The sequence below is a fragment of the Puccinia triticina genome, chromosome 2A (genome assembly GCF_026914185.1).
Source record: "Puccinia triticina chromosome 2A, complete sequence".
NCBI lineage: Eukaryota > Fungi > Basidiomycota > Pucciniomycetes > Pucciniales > Pucciniaceae > Puccinia > Puccinia triticina.
Genome location: NC_070559.1, coordinates 2,782,330 through 2,801,656, shown reverse-complemented (window position 1 = coordinate 2,801,656; position 19,327 = coordinate 2,782,330). Strand labels below are relative to the sequence as shown.

At 46.7% G+C, this 19,327-nt stretch overlaps 2 protein-coding genes across 2 annotated transcripts; both read right to left on the bottom strand.

Moving 5' to 3' along the window:
• Positions 1-14,044: 14,044 nt before the first annotated feature.
• Positions 14,045-15,577, bottom strand: PtA15_2A283 (uncharacterized protein; the record flags this gene model as incomplete). Its single annotated transcript, XM_053166288.1, has 4 exons — positions 14,045-14,268; positions 14,335-14,478; positions 14,574-14,882; positions 14,977-15,577. 4 exons carry the CDS (start codon positions 15,575-15,577, stop codon positions 14,045-14,047), a joined length of 1,278 nt encoding a protein of 425 aa, XP_053017525.1.
• Positions 15,578-15,620: 43 nt separating this feature from the next.
• PtA15_2A282 (uncharacterized protein) lies at positions 15,621-17,440 on the bottom strand (the record flags this gene model as incomplete). Its single annotated transcript, XM_053166287.1, has 2 exons — positions 15,621-15,770; positions 17,429-17,440. The coding sequence occupies 2 exons, from the start codon at positions 17,438-17,440 to the stop codon at positions 15,621-15,623; spliced, it is 162 nt and encodes a 53-aa protein (XP_053017524.1).
• Positions 17,441-19,327: the final 1,887 nt, after the last annotated feature.

Sequence of the window (19,327 nt, the reverse complement as noted above, 5' to 3'; positions counted from 1 at the left end):
GCTGTGGACCAGCTTTGGCTCAGCTGATGCTCAGCTGTGGACCAGCCTTGGCTCAGCTGATGCTCAGCTGTGGACCAGCCTTGGCTCAGCTGATGTTCAGCTGTGGAACAGCCTTGGATCAGCTGATGCTCAGCTGTGGAACAGCCTTGGCTCAGGTGATATTAATCTTTTGAATAGTCTCAAAAAATCTGATACTCAGCTTTGGAACAGCCCTGGCTCAACCAATGCTCAGCTTTGTACCAGCATTGGCTCAGCCAATGCTCAGCTTTTGAAATTTTTTGGCCCAGCTGGTGCTAATCTTTGGAACATTATTGTCCCAGCTGATCCTAAGCTCTGCACAAGCCTTTTCCAAGATGATGCTCAGCTTGGACCATTGTTGGCTAAGCTGATGCTCAGATTTGGAATATACTTGGTCCAGCTGACACTTGAATTTGTATCAGGCTTGGAATATCCAATGCTCAGCTGTGGCCCAGGCTCAGCCAATGCTCAGCTTTGGCCCAGGCTCAGTCAATGCCTACTGCTCAGCTTATGATGAGCATCAGCTGTTCCTAGGAAAAAATTAGGATCAGCTGACTGTGCCACGTTGAGTACTCTGGTGCAGTCCTGCAAGCTCTACAAGTGCTGGTGGAGCAGACTTGGAGCAGCGCTGGAGTAGCTCTGGAGCAGAAACCAAAGCTGCATCATGTCACTTGCCATCAAGTGACTATTTTTTTTTCCTGGTGCTTGTACGACTATTTTTCTGGCTACACACCCAAGCATGAAAAATTGAACTCCCTAGAGAAGGCTGTGGATACAGCGACTTTGCAAAACCCTCTCAATGATGATCACAACAACAACCGATTCCATGCGTTTCTGGCTTCCGCTAAAGGCACCAGCCACACCTTGTCTGTGAACGCCAAGCTTGATCTATACCTCAGGCAACCCATTGTGATAGTTCCCAAGGGAAATCACTTTAAAATCCTTGACTGGTGGAAAGCCAACCAGGCCAAACTACCTCATCTCTCCAAACTGGCCAGGACAGTGCTGATGGCACCGATGACCTCTGTAGCTTTGGAATCTGCTTTCTCAACGGGTGGTCGGATTCTTGATGAATTCAGAAGTCAACTTAGTAGAACAATTGTTGAGGCATTGCTCTGTGCCCAAGATTGGTTGAGATATCCAACAAACATTCGCAACAATCACATAGATGGCATTGAAGTTTTATAATTACTCATACTATTACACCTACTATTTTGTTTCACTTATCTATCTGAAATAAAAGTTATGGTGATTGATGCGAGCACCTGAGTGAGATCAACAATGGGAGAAGCAAACAGTTGGCCTGAAGCCAACGACACTGTGCCCCACGCCGTTTGATCTGGCAGTGGATGTGGTGTTGTCGGTTGAAGTGGGATGGTATTGGTCACAGTCTCGGTGTCCTATGATCCATGCGGTTCTTGGGCCTGACCCAATTCCAACCCAAACTGAAATGTGGCCCAACCCAGCCCATCTGCTCATGATTGGGGCATTCCAAAGAATCCCCCGGTCCTAGCCCAATCCATGTGCCCCAAAACCTTGTTGGGTCAAAGCAAAATCCGTGTGGGCCAGTTTGGGCCAGCCCAATTAGCAACCCTATCTGGAAGTGAGACCAAGCGCCATGTGGTGGGTGGCTTTTGAATCCTCAGCTCTTTCCACCTTGCGGCCAAGGGCACAGGGAATGTTCATTGGGCACCATCTCATGGACCAGCCCCACATCCGCTGTGCTGTAAGCAACCATCAAGTAGAGATGGCCCCGGCAAACCCGTTGCGGGTACCTGCTATCCGCTGGCGGGTACCCAACACAGCCGGCGGGTACCCGCCAGCGGGTGCGGGTGCGGGTGCGGATTTCTGAGATTCCGGGAAAAAGTGGGCGGGTACCCGGATAATTCAACCCACACCCGCCCGCACCCGCCCACCGCTTTAACCGGAAAGCCTGATCCCTTCCGGTTGCCAAGGTTTTACAGCCTTGGCAGCCAGAAAAACCCACCTGGTTGCCAAGGACACACAACCTCACCGACCAGGAGGGATTCCTTCCGCTCACCGGGGCTGTATCTCGGCGACCAGAAGGAAAAAATCCTCCCGGTCGCAGAGGTTACAAAACCTTGGCGACCAGGAGGATACTATCCTGGTCACGAAGTTTGTAAAACCTTTGCAACCAAGAGGAAATGTTCCTGGTCGCAGAGGTTAAATAACCTCAGCGCGCGACCAGCAGGTAACCTCCTGGTCGCAGAGGTTACCTCGGCGACCAGAAGTCAACCTCTTGGTCGCCGAGGTTACAGAAGCTAACCTCCTGGTTGCTGAGATGAGTTTCAAGGAGCGGGTATCCGCGGGTATCCGCGCGGGTACCCGCCCAGGCCGGCGGGTACCCCCCAACAAGTGCAGATGCGGGTACGGATGTCAGGATCCAGTCAAAACAGGCCGCGAGTGCCCGCACCCGCGCGGGTACCCGGGTGTGACGGAGCCATCTCTACCATCAAGGGTTTCACACCCAAGATTTTCACAAATATACCCAGAAACACCTCCTTCAATGTCAAATGGGTATTGAGCAGAGCTTCCAGGACATTCAGCCAGACAAATTGGGTTCATGATGTTTTTGACTGGTGATGGGGTGGAAGGGTATCTGAAGAGCAAGTTGATTTGGCCCGGCCATTGGTGGATCCATGAAGGAAAAATTTGTATTCAGGGGGCAACAATGGTTACAAGTATCTGAGTAATCAAAGATTATGGAATTCATGTAGAGACAAATAAAAAGAGGAGGAGGAAGGGTTAGCCAGAAGCACAAATGGTTGAAGTCTGTGGAAGATTTAGCTTGCAATGATTTGGTTGGGCTGTACTGGAGGAGCAAAGACTGCTAGGAGAATCTTATGCCACCTTTTGGGAGGAATGGGAGGATTTAGCTTTTAGCTGCTGAGACTTTTTCCACAAGTAGCACTAATGTAAAAAGAGATGATAGAAGACAATGTTTTTGGGATCAAAAGTCTTTCAGAAGAAATGTATAAGTGGGCAGCCTTAGGTCTTATCAAAACAAGTTGGTTGTTTGTGCTTTTAGTTTCCATCTTAGTTGTTTATTTTTGGGTTCCTGTTGTTTACATATGGGCACTTGGTTCATGGTTTTTTTTGGGGGGGGCTGGCTTTATGCACTCCAAATATTTACTACATGTCACAACTGCACATGCGCGTCACAACTCAAGAACTCAGGGAAGGAGGAGATTTACAAAGAACTGGTAAGTTGTAACTAGGGTTAAAATTGCATGAGGAAACAGAATATGAAGTCAAAACAAGGATATCTCTTAATATGGAAAAGATATCAGGTAAATCGTATGTAAAAAGGCAGACTTGAGGTCAGCTATACTGACTCTAAGGCTGACAGGAGAGGAAAGACAGGGCTGGACTGTGGTGTACTACACTTGTGGACTGGTAGAAGCGGTGTGTTGGCAGGTGATCCACATCAGCCAAAGCAGGGGGAACTGGGGCGGAGGCCGTGGTGAGAGACTGATTTAAGGGGGCTAGACAGAAGGCGTGGGAGGTCAAGGGTCAGAGAGGAGCGGAGTCTGGGGCAATGACATGTGGGAAAGCAGGCGGAGCTGAAGGACTAGTGCAGGAAAGTGTTTGATCTGCGGGATTGGGTGGGAACAGCAATGTGCGTGGAGGGAAATACGGGGGTGGAGGTTCATGGTTTCTCTTCTCTCTTCTTTTCTATCATCTTACTTACTACTCATTATTGTATTGAAACTTACAAACGTACAAGAGTATTGGAAGAGTTTTACGTGAACTTAGCTTTACTTACAGGATTTCTTGTGGATTCTGTGCCTGCGGAGTGCAGGACTTTATTCATCTGCCGATTATTAAGCTATAGATCAGGCTCATTGAGGAGTGCTGAAGGCTAGCGGATAGTAACGGTGTGGAGCCAAGTCACCAATAATCACTCAGCCCGGACACATATGTTCTTGAAGAAAGAGGACAGTGGACATTTCTACCCACCAACCATCCCTTTTTCTCAGTGTGTGATTATTGGAGGAGTCCTTGTTTGATATGATGATTGTAGGAATTCACTGTATGTATACAATGGGTTGAGGGATGGTGATTGGAATCAAGTCAGTTTTTGGATGATCAGAGGAAGTGTGGCCATTGAGAGAAGGGTCAGAAAGGTTGGAAAAAGCCATGGCTTTGCAAGTAGCAGCCAAATACCTCAAAGTTTTTTTATTTTTGGCATGAGGGGGATGGGTTCCCAAAATGCTGAATACATAGTTTGATGAAAAAAATGTGAGAATGAAAAGACTTAAGGGTAAATTTCTTTTAGTCAGCTCATGGTGAACTTCATGAGAGCAGAGAGAAAAACAGGAGAATTCATGCAGAACAATATGTACCTTAAGGGCAAAGGTAAGGCGGAAAGTACAATTGTTCTAAGTGATACACTGGGTGTATGAGAACAAAAAGAAGAAAAAGAAATGAACAAATAACACACCATGGGAGTTTTCTCGGCACTTGTGTGCAAGTGGCATCTCTGAATTCAGTCATAGATTTGGTTGGATCTCCGTTAGAGGCTGGTTGGAAGGCAATTTCATGTCTGCCACAAAGTAAGTTTATAAGAACTGGAATCATACCAAATGTGTGGTGCAAAGTCTGTGTAAATGTATGCCATACCTATGCTGAAAACAAGGCCAATTTAATGATGAGGTTTACTTGATCCTCAAGCTTGACCAAGGTTCCTCATATTTTGATTATCATGACTTTTGACCTCTTTGGAAACCCATACCCAGTAGGTTTCTCTGAAACAGTTTTTTTATTTATTTTCAGGGCACACACCAAAAAGCTGCCATTTCTTTTTCATTTGTTTCTATTACACATGGCTAAAACTTTGGATGGATTGTAGTGATACTCTGGGAGGCAGAGCTGGTCCCTAGAACTTGTTGGCGGGTACACGGGCGGGTACCTCTGGAAGTGCGCAGGTATCTGCCAGGTGTGGGTGTGGGTGTTCAGTCTTGGTCCAAATTCAGGCAGGTACCCGGGCACAAATTGCCATTCTGCACAGCTCTGCTTGCCCCTAGTGCCCATTGGCGGGTACTAGGTACCTGTGGGTGGGTAACCCTGGAAGTACCCAGGAAACTGCCAGCGGGTGCGGGTGTCCATTCTGGGTCAAAATTCAGGCAGGTACCCGGGTGCAAAGTGTCAGCTCTAGTGGGAAGTCTGATTTTGCTCTGGTACTATGGTTTGACTTTGGCGCTGTGGGGCCAACTATCACAAAACCATGTTTCTGTGACACATTGTGTCACACAAACGTACACTGTGGAACTTCTACGCTAGGTGTGATCTGAGCTTGGAAGGGAAATGTAGGAGTCACGGATAATGACAGACTACACGGGTGCTTGAAGGGCTGCCTTCCTTGAATAAGCTTCTGGGAGAATGTACACTAAGAATTTATAGTGTGGCGCAATCTTTAGAACTATTCTTAATTCTATCTGACTCTGAACTCTAGTTACCTTTGTTCAGTGCGCAAGAGATGAGGAATTTTATATGTAAGGGATGTAAAGAGAAATGTTATATGTAGGAGATGTAAAGAGGAATGTTATATGTAAGTGATGTAAAGAGTAATGTGATGAGATGAATCATCTGAGACAGCAGAACACAAGGTGAGTGAGTTCGTGGAAGGATGATTCATTTCATAAAAGGAAAGAAAGAAAACATCAGAGAAGAAAAGAGAAAAGAAAATGCTCACCTGAGACAGCAGAACACAAGGTGAGTGAGTTCGTGGAAGGATGAGGAAAGGACTTCCACGTCTCTGCTGCCTCAGGTGACTACACTGCAAGATGTCACAGACTGTGAAATGAGAGAGAAAGGTTGGAAGCAGAAAGGAAACAACAACACAACACACACCACACCTCAACACCCCCCATTGCTGACAACCCTAGAGAAAGAGAGAAGAAAAAAGAGAAAAAAAAAAAAAAAAAAATGGGAGAAGTGAGATGGGTGAGGAAAAAGCAGTGTTAGACAACACCAAAACGTGCGCGGTGATCCTCTAGAAGAACCCGGTTGAGCGGCTTGGTGAGCATATTGGCAAGCATATCCTTGGTTGACACATGTAGGACTGAGATTTTCCGGCTTTTGAAGCACTCGCGGGAGAAGTGATAACGTGCATTGATGTGCTTTGTGCGCGCATGATGTTCTGGGTTCTTGGCCAAAGCTTCTGCGCCAGCATTGTCGACATGGAGTGGAATGGCTGTGCGGGGGCGCAGTTTCAGTTCAGTGAGGACGTAACGGAGCCATAGCCCCTCCTTGCATGCGTCGGACATCGCTTTGTACTCCGCTTCTGTGCTTGAGAGGGAAACGGTGGCCTGTTTTTGGGACTTCCAAGAAATTGCGCCATCACCTAGACGATATGTGTAAGCCAAGGTGGACCTTCTGTCATGACGGTCTTCTGCCCAGTCCAAGTCCGAGAATCCAGCGCAGGTTAGTGAACCACCCAGACGTAACCGGAGGTCCTTGGTGGAAATTAGATAGTGAAGCACACGCAGAGCTGCTTGCCAGTGCGCTTCCGAAGGATCCTGAAGGAATTGGGAGAGACGGTTCACTGCAAAGGCAATGTCCGGGCGGGTGCACTGAGATGCCCAGAGAAGAGCGCCTATGAGTTGAGGGTATGGTCCGGAGGAAGGTTGCTCATTTGGCTTTTGCGGAACTAGATCTTTGAACGCTGAGTCTGTTGGAGTTCGAACAGAGATAGGAGAATTTGACAGGAACCGGCTTTGAAGATTGGCAATGTAGTGTGATTGGGAAATGTAAAGGAGTCGGTTTTCTATGTCTCAATCAATCTTCATGGAGAGAAAATGGTGTAGCTCCTTGTGCGTACCAATCTTGAACCGCTTACCCAGGTTTTCTATTAGCTGATCAACAAACAAAGGTTCACCAACAACTGCTAGATCGTTGACATGAACTGTCACTGCACCAGCAAGAGAGCCATTTTTGATGGTGAAGTAAAGGGTTGGGTCGTATCTGGACTGAGTGAGGCCTGCTTGAAGAAGCCCGCTGTGAAGCTCGATGTTCCATTTGCGCGGGGATTGCTTGAGTCTATAGATGGAACGCTGAACTTCGCAGACCCAGTCTGGGTGCTTGGGATCCTCGAATCCTGGGGGCTGTTCCATATAGACAGGCTCTTGGAGGCAACCATTCAGGAAAGCCGTCTTGAAATTGACTTGACAACCTTTCCATTTCTTGATTGCCATTAAGCTCAAGATGAGTCAAAGAGTTTCTAGACGGAGCGTGGGCGCAAAAACTTCTTGATAGTCCACACCTTGAACTTGAGTGTATCCCATTGCAACCAACCTGGCTTTAAGTTTCTGGATGGACTGGTCAGGTCAACACTTGACCTTAAACACCCACTTTGACTTGATGACCTTTTGCTTAATTGGTCGAGGGACTAGTCGCCAGGTCTCCATCCCCAGGAGGGATAGAAATTCTCCGTCCGCTGCCTTGAGCCACCTGTTTTTGTGCGGAGAACGTAGCAGCTGTTTCCATGTTTTTGGAGTGTCAACTTTGTCTTCTGTAGAGGCGGACTTGGACCACGTGCCGTAGCGGTCCGGGGCGCGCCTCTGACGACCTGAGCGGCGAGTTGTTGGCTGGGAAGCAGGAGCTGGAATCCAAGTGGGATTTTCTGGCGGAGTAGGCAAGTCCACCAAGGGATGGGGAGCTGGAGGGGAAGAGGGAGTAACAGGAGAAGGGGAGACAGGTGAGGAAGGGGGGGCAGGAGGAGGAGAGGAGGGGGAAATGGGGGAGGGAGGAGGGGCTGACAAGGGAGGTGGCGAAGGCAGGGAAGGCAAGACCGTATGACTTCTGGGAGCATGAACTGATGCCGTTAGGCGTCGATCAAATCTAGGCTGGAGAGGAATATCCAACGGCGGCTGATCCAAAATGGGTGAATCAGGGCCCAAGATTGACGCAGCTTCTTGACGGCGTGATGGTTGAGGAGTAGACTGGATGGTGGTTTCTGGGCAACAGGAGGGTTGGGGAGTAGATCGGACCATGGGCCAAGGTAGCTTGACTGCTACTGGAGAGCTTTTGCGTTCTAGTTTGGAGCCGTAGGGAAAGGAAAGGTTGTCAAAAAGGACATCACGTGATTTTACAACAGATCTCTTCTCTAGATCCCAAATCCTGTAGCCGTTCCTATTTTCAAGGTATGACAGGAGCAGAGCTGACCGGGCCTTTGTATTAAGCTTCTTTCTATTTGCTTCTGGGACCTTGTACCACACAAGGCACCCAAAAGGGTGGAGAGTCAACAGATTTACTAGAGGTTTTCCAAGAATCTCATTAGGTGCCTTGAAACAAGAGGGAGTGTAGCACGGGAATGAGTTGAGAGAGAAGGAAACATGACGGAGAGCATCCGCCAAGAAAGATTTAGGGAGCCCTGCGCTGAGTAGAGAGCAACGGACGAAATTGCCTACAGTGCGGTTAGTTCTTTCGGCCACACCGTTTAGTTGAGGAGAGTGGGGCGGTCCAGGCTTGTGAATAATACCAGCATGCTCGAGGTAAGATGAGAACTCAGATGACACATATTCGCCGCCATTATCAGAACGCAGAGCAAGAATTTTGTGAGAGCCGTCTTGCTCAAAGTGCGCACGAAAAACTTTGAAACAATGGAAAACATCCAATTTAGATTTCATGGGATAAAAGGAAACAAGTTTGGAGTAGTCATCAATGAAAGTTACGAAGTACTTGTAACCTTCCCTTGATTGGACTTCGAATGAGCCGACATCGGAGTGTATGAGTTTTCCGGGAGTATCAGATCGGTGGGCTGAACAAGACTTGAAGGGAGAGCGGTACATTTTGGATTGCACACAGACAGAGCAATGTTGGACATCAATCTCGTTCATGAGAGTCGGTTTGATGTTGAGCATCTTCAGAAGCCGTTTCAGCGGTTTCAAGCCTATATGGGATAGCCGTTGATGAAACCCGAGTAGGGAGCTGTCAACAGAGGACAGCAAGCGGGTTGAAGTGGAGAAAGACTTTACCTCGTTGGAAGGCAAATAGTATAGGTTTCCTTTTCAGTAGCCTTGTCCAACGGTGTTGCCATGAACGGCAATTGAAGACGATTTGTAGATGTTGCATTGATGCTTGTTGAAAACGCATGTGAGGCCAGCATCACACATTGCTGCGATTGAGAGCAGCGGTTCATGTAGATCTGGGACGACCAGGGTTGGAACAGAGATCGAGGTCTTAAGAGGCAACTGAGCAACTCCACGGTGAGAGGCTGAGACAAGAGAGTGGTTGGCTAAGTGCACAGGGGTGCTGTCCGGGCGTATACTCGAGACTTCCAAGGTGTAGGGTGTCATGCAGTTTGTGCAGCCGGAGTCCAGGTTTGCGTCGCGGATGGGAGTGCTGCTGGAGTTCGCAGAGTGTTCTTCAAGAGCAAAGGCATTCCCAGCTCTGGCTGAATGCTGATGGCCATCAGGCTCAGATCCGGAGTAGTTGGAACCGTCTTCAGGGTCTCCACCCCCTAATTCAACAACCAAGGTCTTACCTGCCTTGGCTTGTGGCTTGCCTCCATGACGGCCTCGACGGTACCCACCACGCCTATGTCTGTCTTGTGGTCTTGACGATTCAGACTGACGGCCCTGTTTGTGATCCGCTAGAACACAAGCTGCGTTTTCGCATACCAAGAGGTTGTGGCCGTTTAGGCTGCAGAAGGTGCAGAAGAGCAATGGATTGTGCGGGGGTTGGGGCTTTTGATTGCCGGCAATGTTAGCTCGTGCCACTGATTCAACTAGTTGAGACTCCTCGAGACGGGATTTGCAGCAGAGAGACTCCTGACAAAGCGCTGAGACTATCTTCAAGGATGAGACCTGGCTCTCATTCATGAGCGCAGAGACGCAGGGAAGCCAATCGGGCGGCAGGGAGTTGAGCAGCAATGTTGCATGGATGTCGTCCGGGGTAAGTGGTTTCTCCGGGGTGACAATTGCGTTTAGACGCTCAGCGTAGGAATGGAGCTCATCAATGTGTGCATCTACATCTTTGCCCGTCATTCTTGCGGTCGTGAGCTTTTGCAGCCAGTACATGCGCCCACCGGATGAAGAGTCCTGGTGAGCCTCTTTCAGTGCGTTCCACATCCCTCTTGCATCTTCTATGAACGATTGGATGTAGCGTAAGTTGACTGGTTCAATGGTTTGCGAGATGACGGAGCAGACAGCCATGTTGTCTTGTTCAAAAGTCTCCCGTCGGGGGCTTTTGTCGTGGCCTTTGGGTGGCTTGATGATGTAGGAAACACCAGTGACATTGAAGTGGATCTCAAGTAGGACTGCCCAGTCCAGGTAGTTCGAGTTGGTTCCCGGGGCTTTGAGAGCCTCGACGCCCGAGATTTTTAGCGCTGGGTGAGCGTAGAGCTCCATGTGTGGTGGAGCGGATTTTGAGGTTTGATCGCTGGTCAACATTTAGAAGAAATGGAGCAATGAGGTTGATCCTTCGAGATGGTAACAAACCGTTATCTGATTTTTTACGTGCTAGAGCTGTAGCGCAATGGGACTCATAACCTGATGAGATGAATCATCTGAGACAGCAGAACACAAGGTGAGTGAGTTCGTGGAAGGAGGAGGAAAAGACTTCCACGTCTCTGCTGCCTCAGGTGACTACACTGCAAGATGTCACAGACTGTGAAATGAGAGAGAAAGGTTGGAAGCAGAAAGGAAACAACAACACAACACACACCACACCTCAACATAATGTTATATGTAAGGGATGAAGAAGAGGAATGTTATATGTAGGTGATGTAAAGAGAATTGTTATATGTAGGTGATGTAAAGAGGATTGTTATATGTAAGTGATGTAAAGAGAACTGTTATATGTGTGAAATTCATCTTTGTCAAGGGGGCAAGTTATATATATCAATTAATATTTCAAAATATTATAATTCAACTATTTATATCAAGTGATGAGTGCTAGTAATCTACAATATTACTATCAAGTGCAAACATGCGGAAAAAAGACAACAGGAAGGGGCAGAAGAGGCCTCCTTACATAGCAGATAAACTTATCTGAGACTAGAAATATGTAGCTGAAAGATTCTTCTACTATGTGATGAGAATAGCTGTGTGAAATACAAAAGGGCTTGGTGTTTTACTATCTAAGTAGGAATTTCTTTTCACAGAAGAGTGTATCAGATGTGATTATACTCTGAGAGTGGAATATATTCTGAGATCTACTGTGTATCTACTGTAATCTGCTCTTATGTGGAAAATACATCTATGAGCTGTTTCTTAGAGGTGATTCTTGAATGTTACTATGAGATTTGTTACATGTCTGATACTTATGTAAAGAAATGTTACCAGTTTTCTGGGTGTGAAAATAATTGTGACAGCTGAGTGAAATTTAACATGGAGGTTATTTGTACTAACTATGTTTTGTATGTAGTTTTTACTATACTTTAATATTAAAATATACTATGATTTGATGTAGTTGATGGTTGATTGGTCTTACCACAACGCGTGCGCGTTTGTGTGACACGTAGACCATCACCCAGCCACATCATGCCAAGGTGAGTGCCCCGCAATCCCAGGGGCAAATTAGCTGAATCCTTTAATAATTTTATCTGATTTTCATCCATCAATACAGAAATCCTGTTGAGGAGATTTTCTGAATTCATTCAAAAACCCTGGGTAATCTGAGGCTCCCCTGGACTTTTCCCAGAATTCTAACTCCCTTGGGACAAAATTTAGCAGCTGAAGAATGTGTCACACAAATTTACACATGTGTGCTGGTGTGTCACATTTTTCATCACTGAGCCAAGTGATGCCAACCTGAGTGCTCATGCAGAGCCAGGGGCTTAGGTGGACCCTTCAAAAATTGTTTATAACATTCAGCCATATGTACAAAAATGATTTTGTGGATATTTTCTGAAGTAATACGCAACTCCTGATTAATACAGAACTTGTAATATTTTGTGAAAAAAATTCAGCAACTAAAGAATGTGTCACACAAACTTACACATGTATCTTTATGTGTACCACTAACATATCTTGAGCTTTTTGGGATTTATGATAAACACAGGATAGAAAGAAATATATAGAGCTGGCACTTTGCACAAGGGTACCCGCAGCGGGTGCAGGTATCTTCCTGAATTTTGACCCAGAATGGACATCCGTACCTGCTGGCTGTTACCTGCGTACTTACACGGGTACCCACCCACAGGTACTTAGTACCCGCCAATGGGCACTAGGGGCGAGCAGAGCTGTGCAGAATGGTGATTTGTGCGCAGGTACCTGCCTGAATTTGGACCCAGACTGGACCCCCGCAGCCGCACCCGGCGGATACCTGCGCACTTCCACAGGTACCGGCCCACGGGTGGCAAGTACCAGCTGACAGATGATAGGGGCCAGATCTAGAAATATATGATTCCCGTGGTAAATAACTTGTTTCTGCCAAGTATTTGATATTGCTTTGCAAGGCAGTTAAAAATTTGTTCTAAAAAAGTTCCAGTATTAACTAGAGTCAAGTTGGAGCTGGTTTCCAATTGAATTAAAATCCTTTCTAAAGTGCCTTCAGCTCAAATTTGCATAAGTTAAACATAAATCCATCATGAATTCAGCATACATTGAGGCACAAGTTCCAGGATATATCTAACAGGGTTCTAAACAATATTGTACAATGACACTTGCACACAAGTGCCAAGCAAACTCCCATGGTGACAGGCCGCGGTACAAGTTCTTTGCGAGCTTATTGATGATAACAGTGAAATGAGGCTGAGGAAAGGTCAGATAGGGTTTGCTGAGTTTTGCTGGGTGCTGGATTGAGTCAATGGTGTGAAGTGGAAGTGGAGGTGGTGACTGGAGAACAAGAATGAGAAGAAGCTGCGTATGTCAGCGCTCCTTTTATACAAATCATGTAGATGGACAGGTGATATCGTTGTTGCTACGTACATGGCTTGGTTATGGTTACATCAAGCCGGTCCAAGTGAACAGGGACGTAGTCACAGTGGTTTGTTCTTGAACAGTTTGGACAGGGCTCACAATCATCTGCCCGTGATCTGGTTGGCACGGTAATCATGGACTGGGTTAGCTGTTTGCACTGGTTCATCAGGTTTGGTTTAAATTCATCAACCTGGTTCAGTTTTTGAAAAAGGAACTTACCATTGGTGGCTTGACCTGAGGTGTTATCAACGCTGAAACAAGTACGATACATGGAGCATATCTGGTAAATGTTTTTCATTGAAGATGGATATCTACATGTCCCATTTTTTGTTTTCAGCCATCCTATACATAATCAGGGCTAAAAACAAAAAATAGGACTTGTAGGTCTGTATCTTCAATGAAAAACGTTTACCAGATATGCTCCATGTATTGTACTTGTTTCAGCATTGGTGTTATTGTGGCTGTTGACAGGGACAATGAGGCTGAGGCTGGTTTCTTCTGCACTGGGCTGAGATGAACCCGTGCTTGGTCCGGGCGGGCCTAGGCCCAATATCTGACAAAAAATACAAGCTTCAACTGGTTAGGAGAAAAAAAACTAGCATAAAACTGTGGGCTGTAGGGGGTGAGGACATTGGCCACCACCAATTAAGCTTGCAGATTCTTGCTGACAAATCATCAGTTCTCCTGTAGGAATGCTTCACATCTTGACTAGGCCAAACCCCAGCCATTGCAGGGACAACGGCTTAAATACATTTGTGCCATGCTAACTTCAGCCAGATGAGGTTTGTGCAATGTGCAAAAATTAAAAAAAAAAAGATTCCATGGTGTATGTAAACAAGAAGAAAAATGTAGATTTTTTTTTGCCAATCTGTTTGTACTTTTGAATAAAATAAATAAATTGTACAAGGGGATGAAATAAATAAATGCAGGCTCAGAGATAGGATGCAGACACAGAGAATAAAAACAGAAAAAAACAATGCCTGAGGAGTCAAAAAAACCGAAAAAGGGGCTGAAGAATGAGCCTCATGCAAAATCAATGTCTAGGGGGGGGGGGGATATCCTTCCGGCAAAGGCTCAGACGATGGGGTGAGTATATGGGACAGGGTAGGGGAGGACTTCGCGCGTTAGGTTCACAGCTTCTACAGATCAGCGTCCGAGGGTTCGTCGACGGGGATAGTGAAGTTAGTGACCTGAGGCAGATAAGCTGATGAGGCAAGCTCGAGACACCAGACTTGATCGTAAACATGTCTGCCATCAAACCCGCCGATGATGATCAGTCGAGAGTCGTGAAGGGTCGCAGTATGATATCCGATCCGGGGCGGCAATTGCCCTTTGACTGTCCGGGGTTCCCATTGTAACGTCACTAAAAAAACACAGAACCCGTTACCAAAACTGAGAAAACTTATCGTCGAGGGGAGGGGCCACTTACCTAGATTGAAGAGCTTCACTTCAGAGGTGTAGTCTTCCCCATCGTGTCCACCAATTACGAATAGATAGGAGCCTACCTGTGTGGAAGTGTGAGCAAGTCGGGCAATAGGACATTCAACCTCGACCTGAATCCACGTCAAGTTTTCTTTTGTTGACCCCCAAGATCGCGTATAAAAAGGAAATCGAAAATGAGACTCTACAGCAAGAGAGAAGAAACGCGAAAAAGGGGAAGAAACAAACCTAGATCCAAGATAAAGATATCACTAAAACATTCACCGCCATCGCTACCGCCAAAGATAATACATTTACTACCGACCAGGTTAGCGCTGTGATAGCCGCGATTGAGGGGGGAACGACCCTTGATAGCCAGTTCTCGCCATTCGAGGTTCGAAAGATCACTGAGGTCGAGCGCGTGGACATCGTTCAATGCTCGTGAACCGTTCCCACCTCCAAAGATAATTAACTGAGTGCCGTAGAGAACCGTGGCATGGGCTCGTCTGGTCGATGGTAGGACGCCTTTCACTCTTGGTTTGGTCCATGTCAACGAAACTGTTGTTGTTTTTTTCGTAAAATGATGGGGTTTTTGAGGGGGTTCAGTGTTTCGAGCATTTACCAATCGCTTCTTAAATGAATAGGGACTTACTTGTATCTAAATAGTATAGGACATCAAAATAATTTGGACCATCGCCTCCTCCAAAGATGAATATTCTACCGTCGAGATGTGTAGCCGAATGAGCGCGACAAGGGGGAGGAATATGATCTTTAGGATTACTGCGAAGTCTTCTCGCGGGACTGAGATTATTAGTAGAAGAGTTGCGGAGGTTGTAATGAGGGTCGAGAGAGTCGTCGAGAGAAGAGGAGCCAAGGTTAAGATCCTCGTCCATTTCTTCTTCGAGGCCTTTACATTTCATTCGAGCGAAGCTGAGAGTTTCGAGGTCCAATTTCCAGACGTCCTTGAAGCACCCATTGAGGTCTGTCCCGCCGAATATCCAGATCGCGTCGTTGACGAGGGTAGCCGTGTGTGCCCGGAGGGGTTTGATCAGCTTGGGTCCATGGATCGAGGCCTTGGAGAGATACATGCAGGCTGCTGGCGAAGCCTCGACTCTTGCCGTTGGGAGGAGCGGAAGCCTGGAGGTGGACTGGTGGGACGGTAGGGTGGCCGTGTGGGCGGTGAACGGTCTGCTGACCCTGGCGACCGATTGGCGTAGGGGTGGCGGGTTGGCCTCATTGTTGTTCGTAGTCATGTCGTTCGAGGTGCTCCTGCTGTTGGTGGTGGGTCTGATGTGTTCATTGCGCGGCGAACGTGGGAGTCATCATGCCCGGGCCCCCGATGTTGAGGGCCCTCTGCGCCGGGAGGCTTTGAATGTTCACCCGGGGTTTGCCTCTGATGAAGAAACCTCCGGCGAAAGGCTCTGTCCGTTCTTCATTCTGATGCATCTGTGGTTCAGGAATCCCTTCAGCCCAACGTACATAGACTGACGTCTGCCGTGGTTCCTCTTCATACCCAAGCAATCAGCAAGAGGAATCCAATGATGTTGAATTACTTGATAAAAGCAAATCTTCATTAGCATACCTCTTGCAGCAATCAATCCAAATCTAGAATTAGCCACTCAGCTTCAAACTGCTGATCTGTTGGCAGATAACGCTGCTCAAGATGGGCCTCAAATCCATCTCTCAGTATCCTTGAACAAGAATATTCTGGTTGACACAACACGTGCAAGTCTTGCGTCGACCGGGAGTGATTCCTCTCAATCAACAGTTGGGTTGTAGCATACTCTACTCATCCCTTCTGGTCAACCATACTGGCCAGCTGGTGTTGACCAAGATGCATTACTCCCAGTCAATAGGACTGCACAGCTCTTGTCGAGCAGATGAGATTTACAGCCGGCCAGGCTTTACAATCACCGTTGATTGGATTTCACAACCTGGGAGACATTATTCTCGGTCAACAAGACTGCATTTTCGACCGCGAGGTTTTCTTCCCAGCTGCGTCATTGAAAACAGCTTGTCGTGAGTTTCTTTGGTGTGAATAGCTTGATGTTTTTCCTGGAGTTTCTTGTGCGTTATGATTCTGCCGCAATCTTTGCAGCTATGGACTCAAGTTGCTCAGTTACAGATGATAATATATGGTATGTAGAGGATAGTCTCAGGAACACGTTTCTTTTGGCCCATGCCAAAACAAAGTGAGCCGTTACGTCGCCGTCAACGTTCCTTCACGCGTTTTGTAGACCGGAAACGATGTTCCATGATGCGGTTTCCAAACTCAACATGGAAACCATTCTTTGAAGCATCTCGTGACCAGAAACTTCTCTTCGAACGCCTCTAAACCAGACGGGTTTCACCTCGGTAGCAAGAAACCTTTCTTGCAGCCGGGATGCTCTACCTACACCTATGTAAGCATGCCTTGAGGGTGCGCCGTCGCCGGGCTGAAGGCCCATTAATCTCACCGGGGTGTAATTTCAACTAAAGTCTGGGAGATTTAACGACGTGGTGCAATGACCACCTCGACCGCCGGGCACGAGACAAGCTGATAATGTGATGTTTGGTCTGACGGGTCCTCGTGAGGTCAAACTTGATCCAACTCTTCATGGGGTATGTTTTTTCAACCCTCTGGCCCTGATACAACATAGTCTGTTTTTCTATATATACACTCTGGGACCCTTATACCTCACTTGCTGTTAGATACTAGAGTACAGGTTGATAAGAGCACAGAGTTAGTCAAGTTTTACAAACACAAGTCTCATTTGTCAAACCTGTGGCAGGACGAGAATCATGTTATCATGGAAAAACCTCGTGTTCTTAAGCCGACTCCGCTGTGGCCGTTTCTGGCTCCTTTCTCCTCATCAACATCGACAGGCCGGAGACCGAGCGTACGCATACTCAAGCTGATCAGCGACGTGCTTCTTAACATCAGGTGAGTGCGTAGAAAATTATCAAGATTGGAGACAGAGATAAAGTGTTGCCACCTGAGCTGATCATGAGCCACGCCCTTCTTAATTATCCTCATACCCCGTTCAACAAGTCCGCTACATTCGTCAAAATCGTGTCAAATTCACTTCCACCATGAACCTGCGCTGCATTGTCTTGTTTCTTACGGTGGCTGCCATCCTGCCCGAAATAGCCCGCGCCCACATATCATGTGCCTGGTGTGGTGAACCAGGGACAATCTTTTATCACTATATTACCCCATGGAAGGTCAAGTGCGGCGTTCCCGGCTGCAAGGATAAAGTCTTGAGGAAATTCTATTATTGTGGAAAAGCTGAGTGCCAGAAATTCACGATTCAGACCTGCAAAAAGGACCACCCACAGCACCCCAACAAGCAGCAATACGAGGGCGTCCCAGACATTTACAATAAGAATAAGCCTTGGGAGCGTCTTTCTCCTGTTACAATTACTTCTCCTGCACCAATTACTTCTCCTCCACCAATTACTTCTCCTGCACCAATTACTTCTCCTGCAACAATTACTTCTCCTGTGACGCCCACTCCTTTTGCAACAAGTACTACTCCTAAGTTGCTTAACTTGTTTGTCTAGCTTTGTTCAAATTAGTAATTTTGATCATAATATTACGGGATTTGGCATTGAATTTATCTGAAACTTTTAAAATGAAGATAGTACATACAAAATGTTACCTTGTAATACTTTCACTCAGTTCCACAGTCATTTCACCAATTCCAAGAATTTCAGAACACATTGTTTTTCACAGTACATATTACACAAAAGATCAGTGTAAATCACATGGTTTTATTGCTTTTAGATAGGGGTGGTTCAATTTTACAAAGTGTTTTTTTACAAGGTACAAGGCCCTGTAAAAAATGGGGCATGCTAAATGCACCCCAAGTTTTTACTTCATGTACACCAACAAAAAGGGGTACACTACTGGGTACACCAACAAAATTGGGGTATTCTTAATGACACACCAATCTTCAAGCGGTACCCACCTGGCCACCCCAAAAACATTAGGGTGGTTGCATCAAAACTCCAAAAAAAGCTTAGATATTGGGGTGCAATCCAATGTACCCCAACAGAGATGGTGCACATGAGGGGCGCACCCCAAACATACTTCTGGAGTATGGTTGTTGGCGCCACATTTGGAAAAGTGCGCGCTCACGGGCGCGCACTTCGGCGCCAAAAAATGGTGCCTTTGGCTGGGGGCGCCCCGGGCGCACCGGGGCGCCAGTTCCCGTGTTTTTTTTAGAGAGGAGACAAGATATTTCTGTTTTCATAACACTATGCTAAGGGTACATGCGAAACAAGGCAGAAAAAATTAAAGGGAATGAGATTACGCAACCCAGAGCTCTTTTGGATCCCAGTTTGATTCATCAGCTTGATTGTCTTCATTTGCACCAATTTCAATTACGTTGCCTGGCTGCTCAGGAGGATTTTCCATCAAATTGAAGTCAAAGATTATGTCCATGAACGCATCTTCTCTTGAAGTAGTTGTTGAGTTCTGGCTCTTGGTAATTAATACACCTTTTTAAAAGAGTTCAAGTTCAGCCGGTGTTTGAAACAAGTCGTAAGCCTTCATGTTTTCATATTCCGAGTGATCTTGGGTTGAATTTGAGGCAGCTTTGCTTTTCTTTCTTCTAGCGGCTAATAAGGGATCACTTTGAAGAAGATGAAATTTGATTTTGGCCCCTTGGCCTTGGTGTTATCGGCGTTGCGCAGCTCGTGATAAACAAAGCCCTCCTCGGACAGGGCCCCTATCAAGGTCACCTGCTTGGCCTTGGGCATGAGGCTCAAGACAGCAGGCTGGCCTTGAATCAAGCAACAAAACAATCAGAATAACAACAGACACAAGCAAAGAGCAGAAAAGAAACATACCAGAAGGAGAGTAGCCAAAAGCCCAACCAGAATGAAGATTGAATCCGGATTTGTCAACAAAAACAACCATCCTTCCGAGGTCCAAACCACACAGATTCACAAAATTGGCCGGCTGGTTGAGCAAGTCGGGCTTGTTCCAGGCTGCAGGTATATTATTAACATGTTTCCAC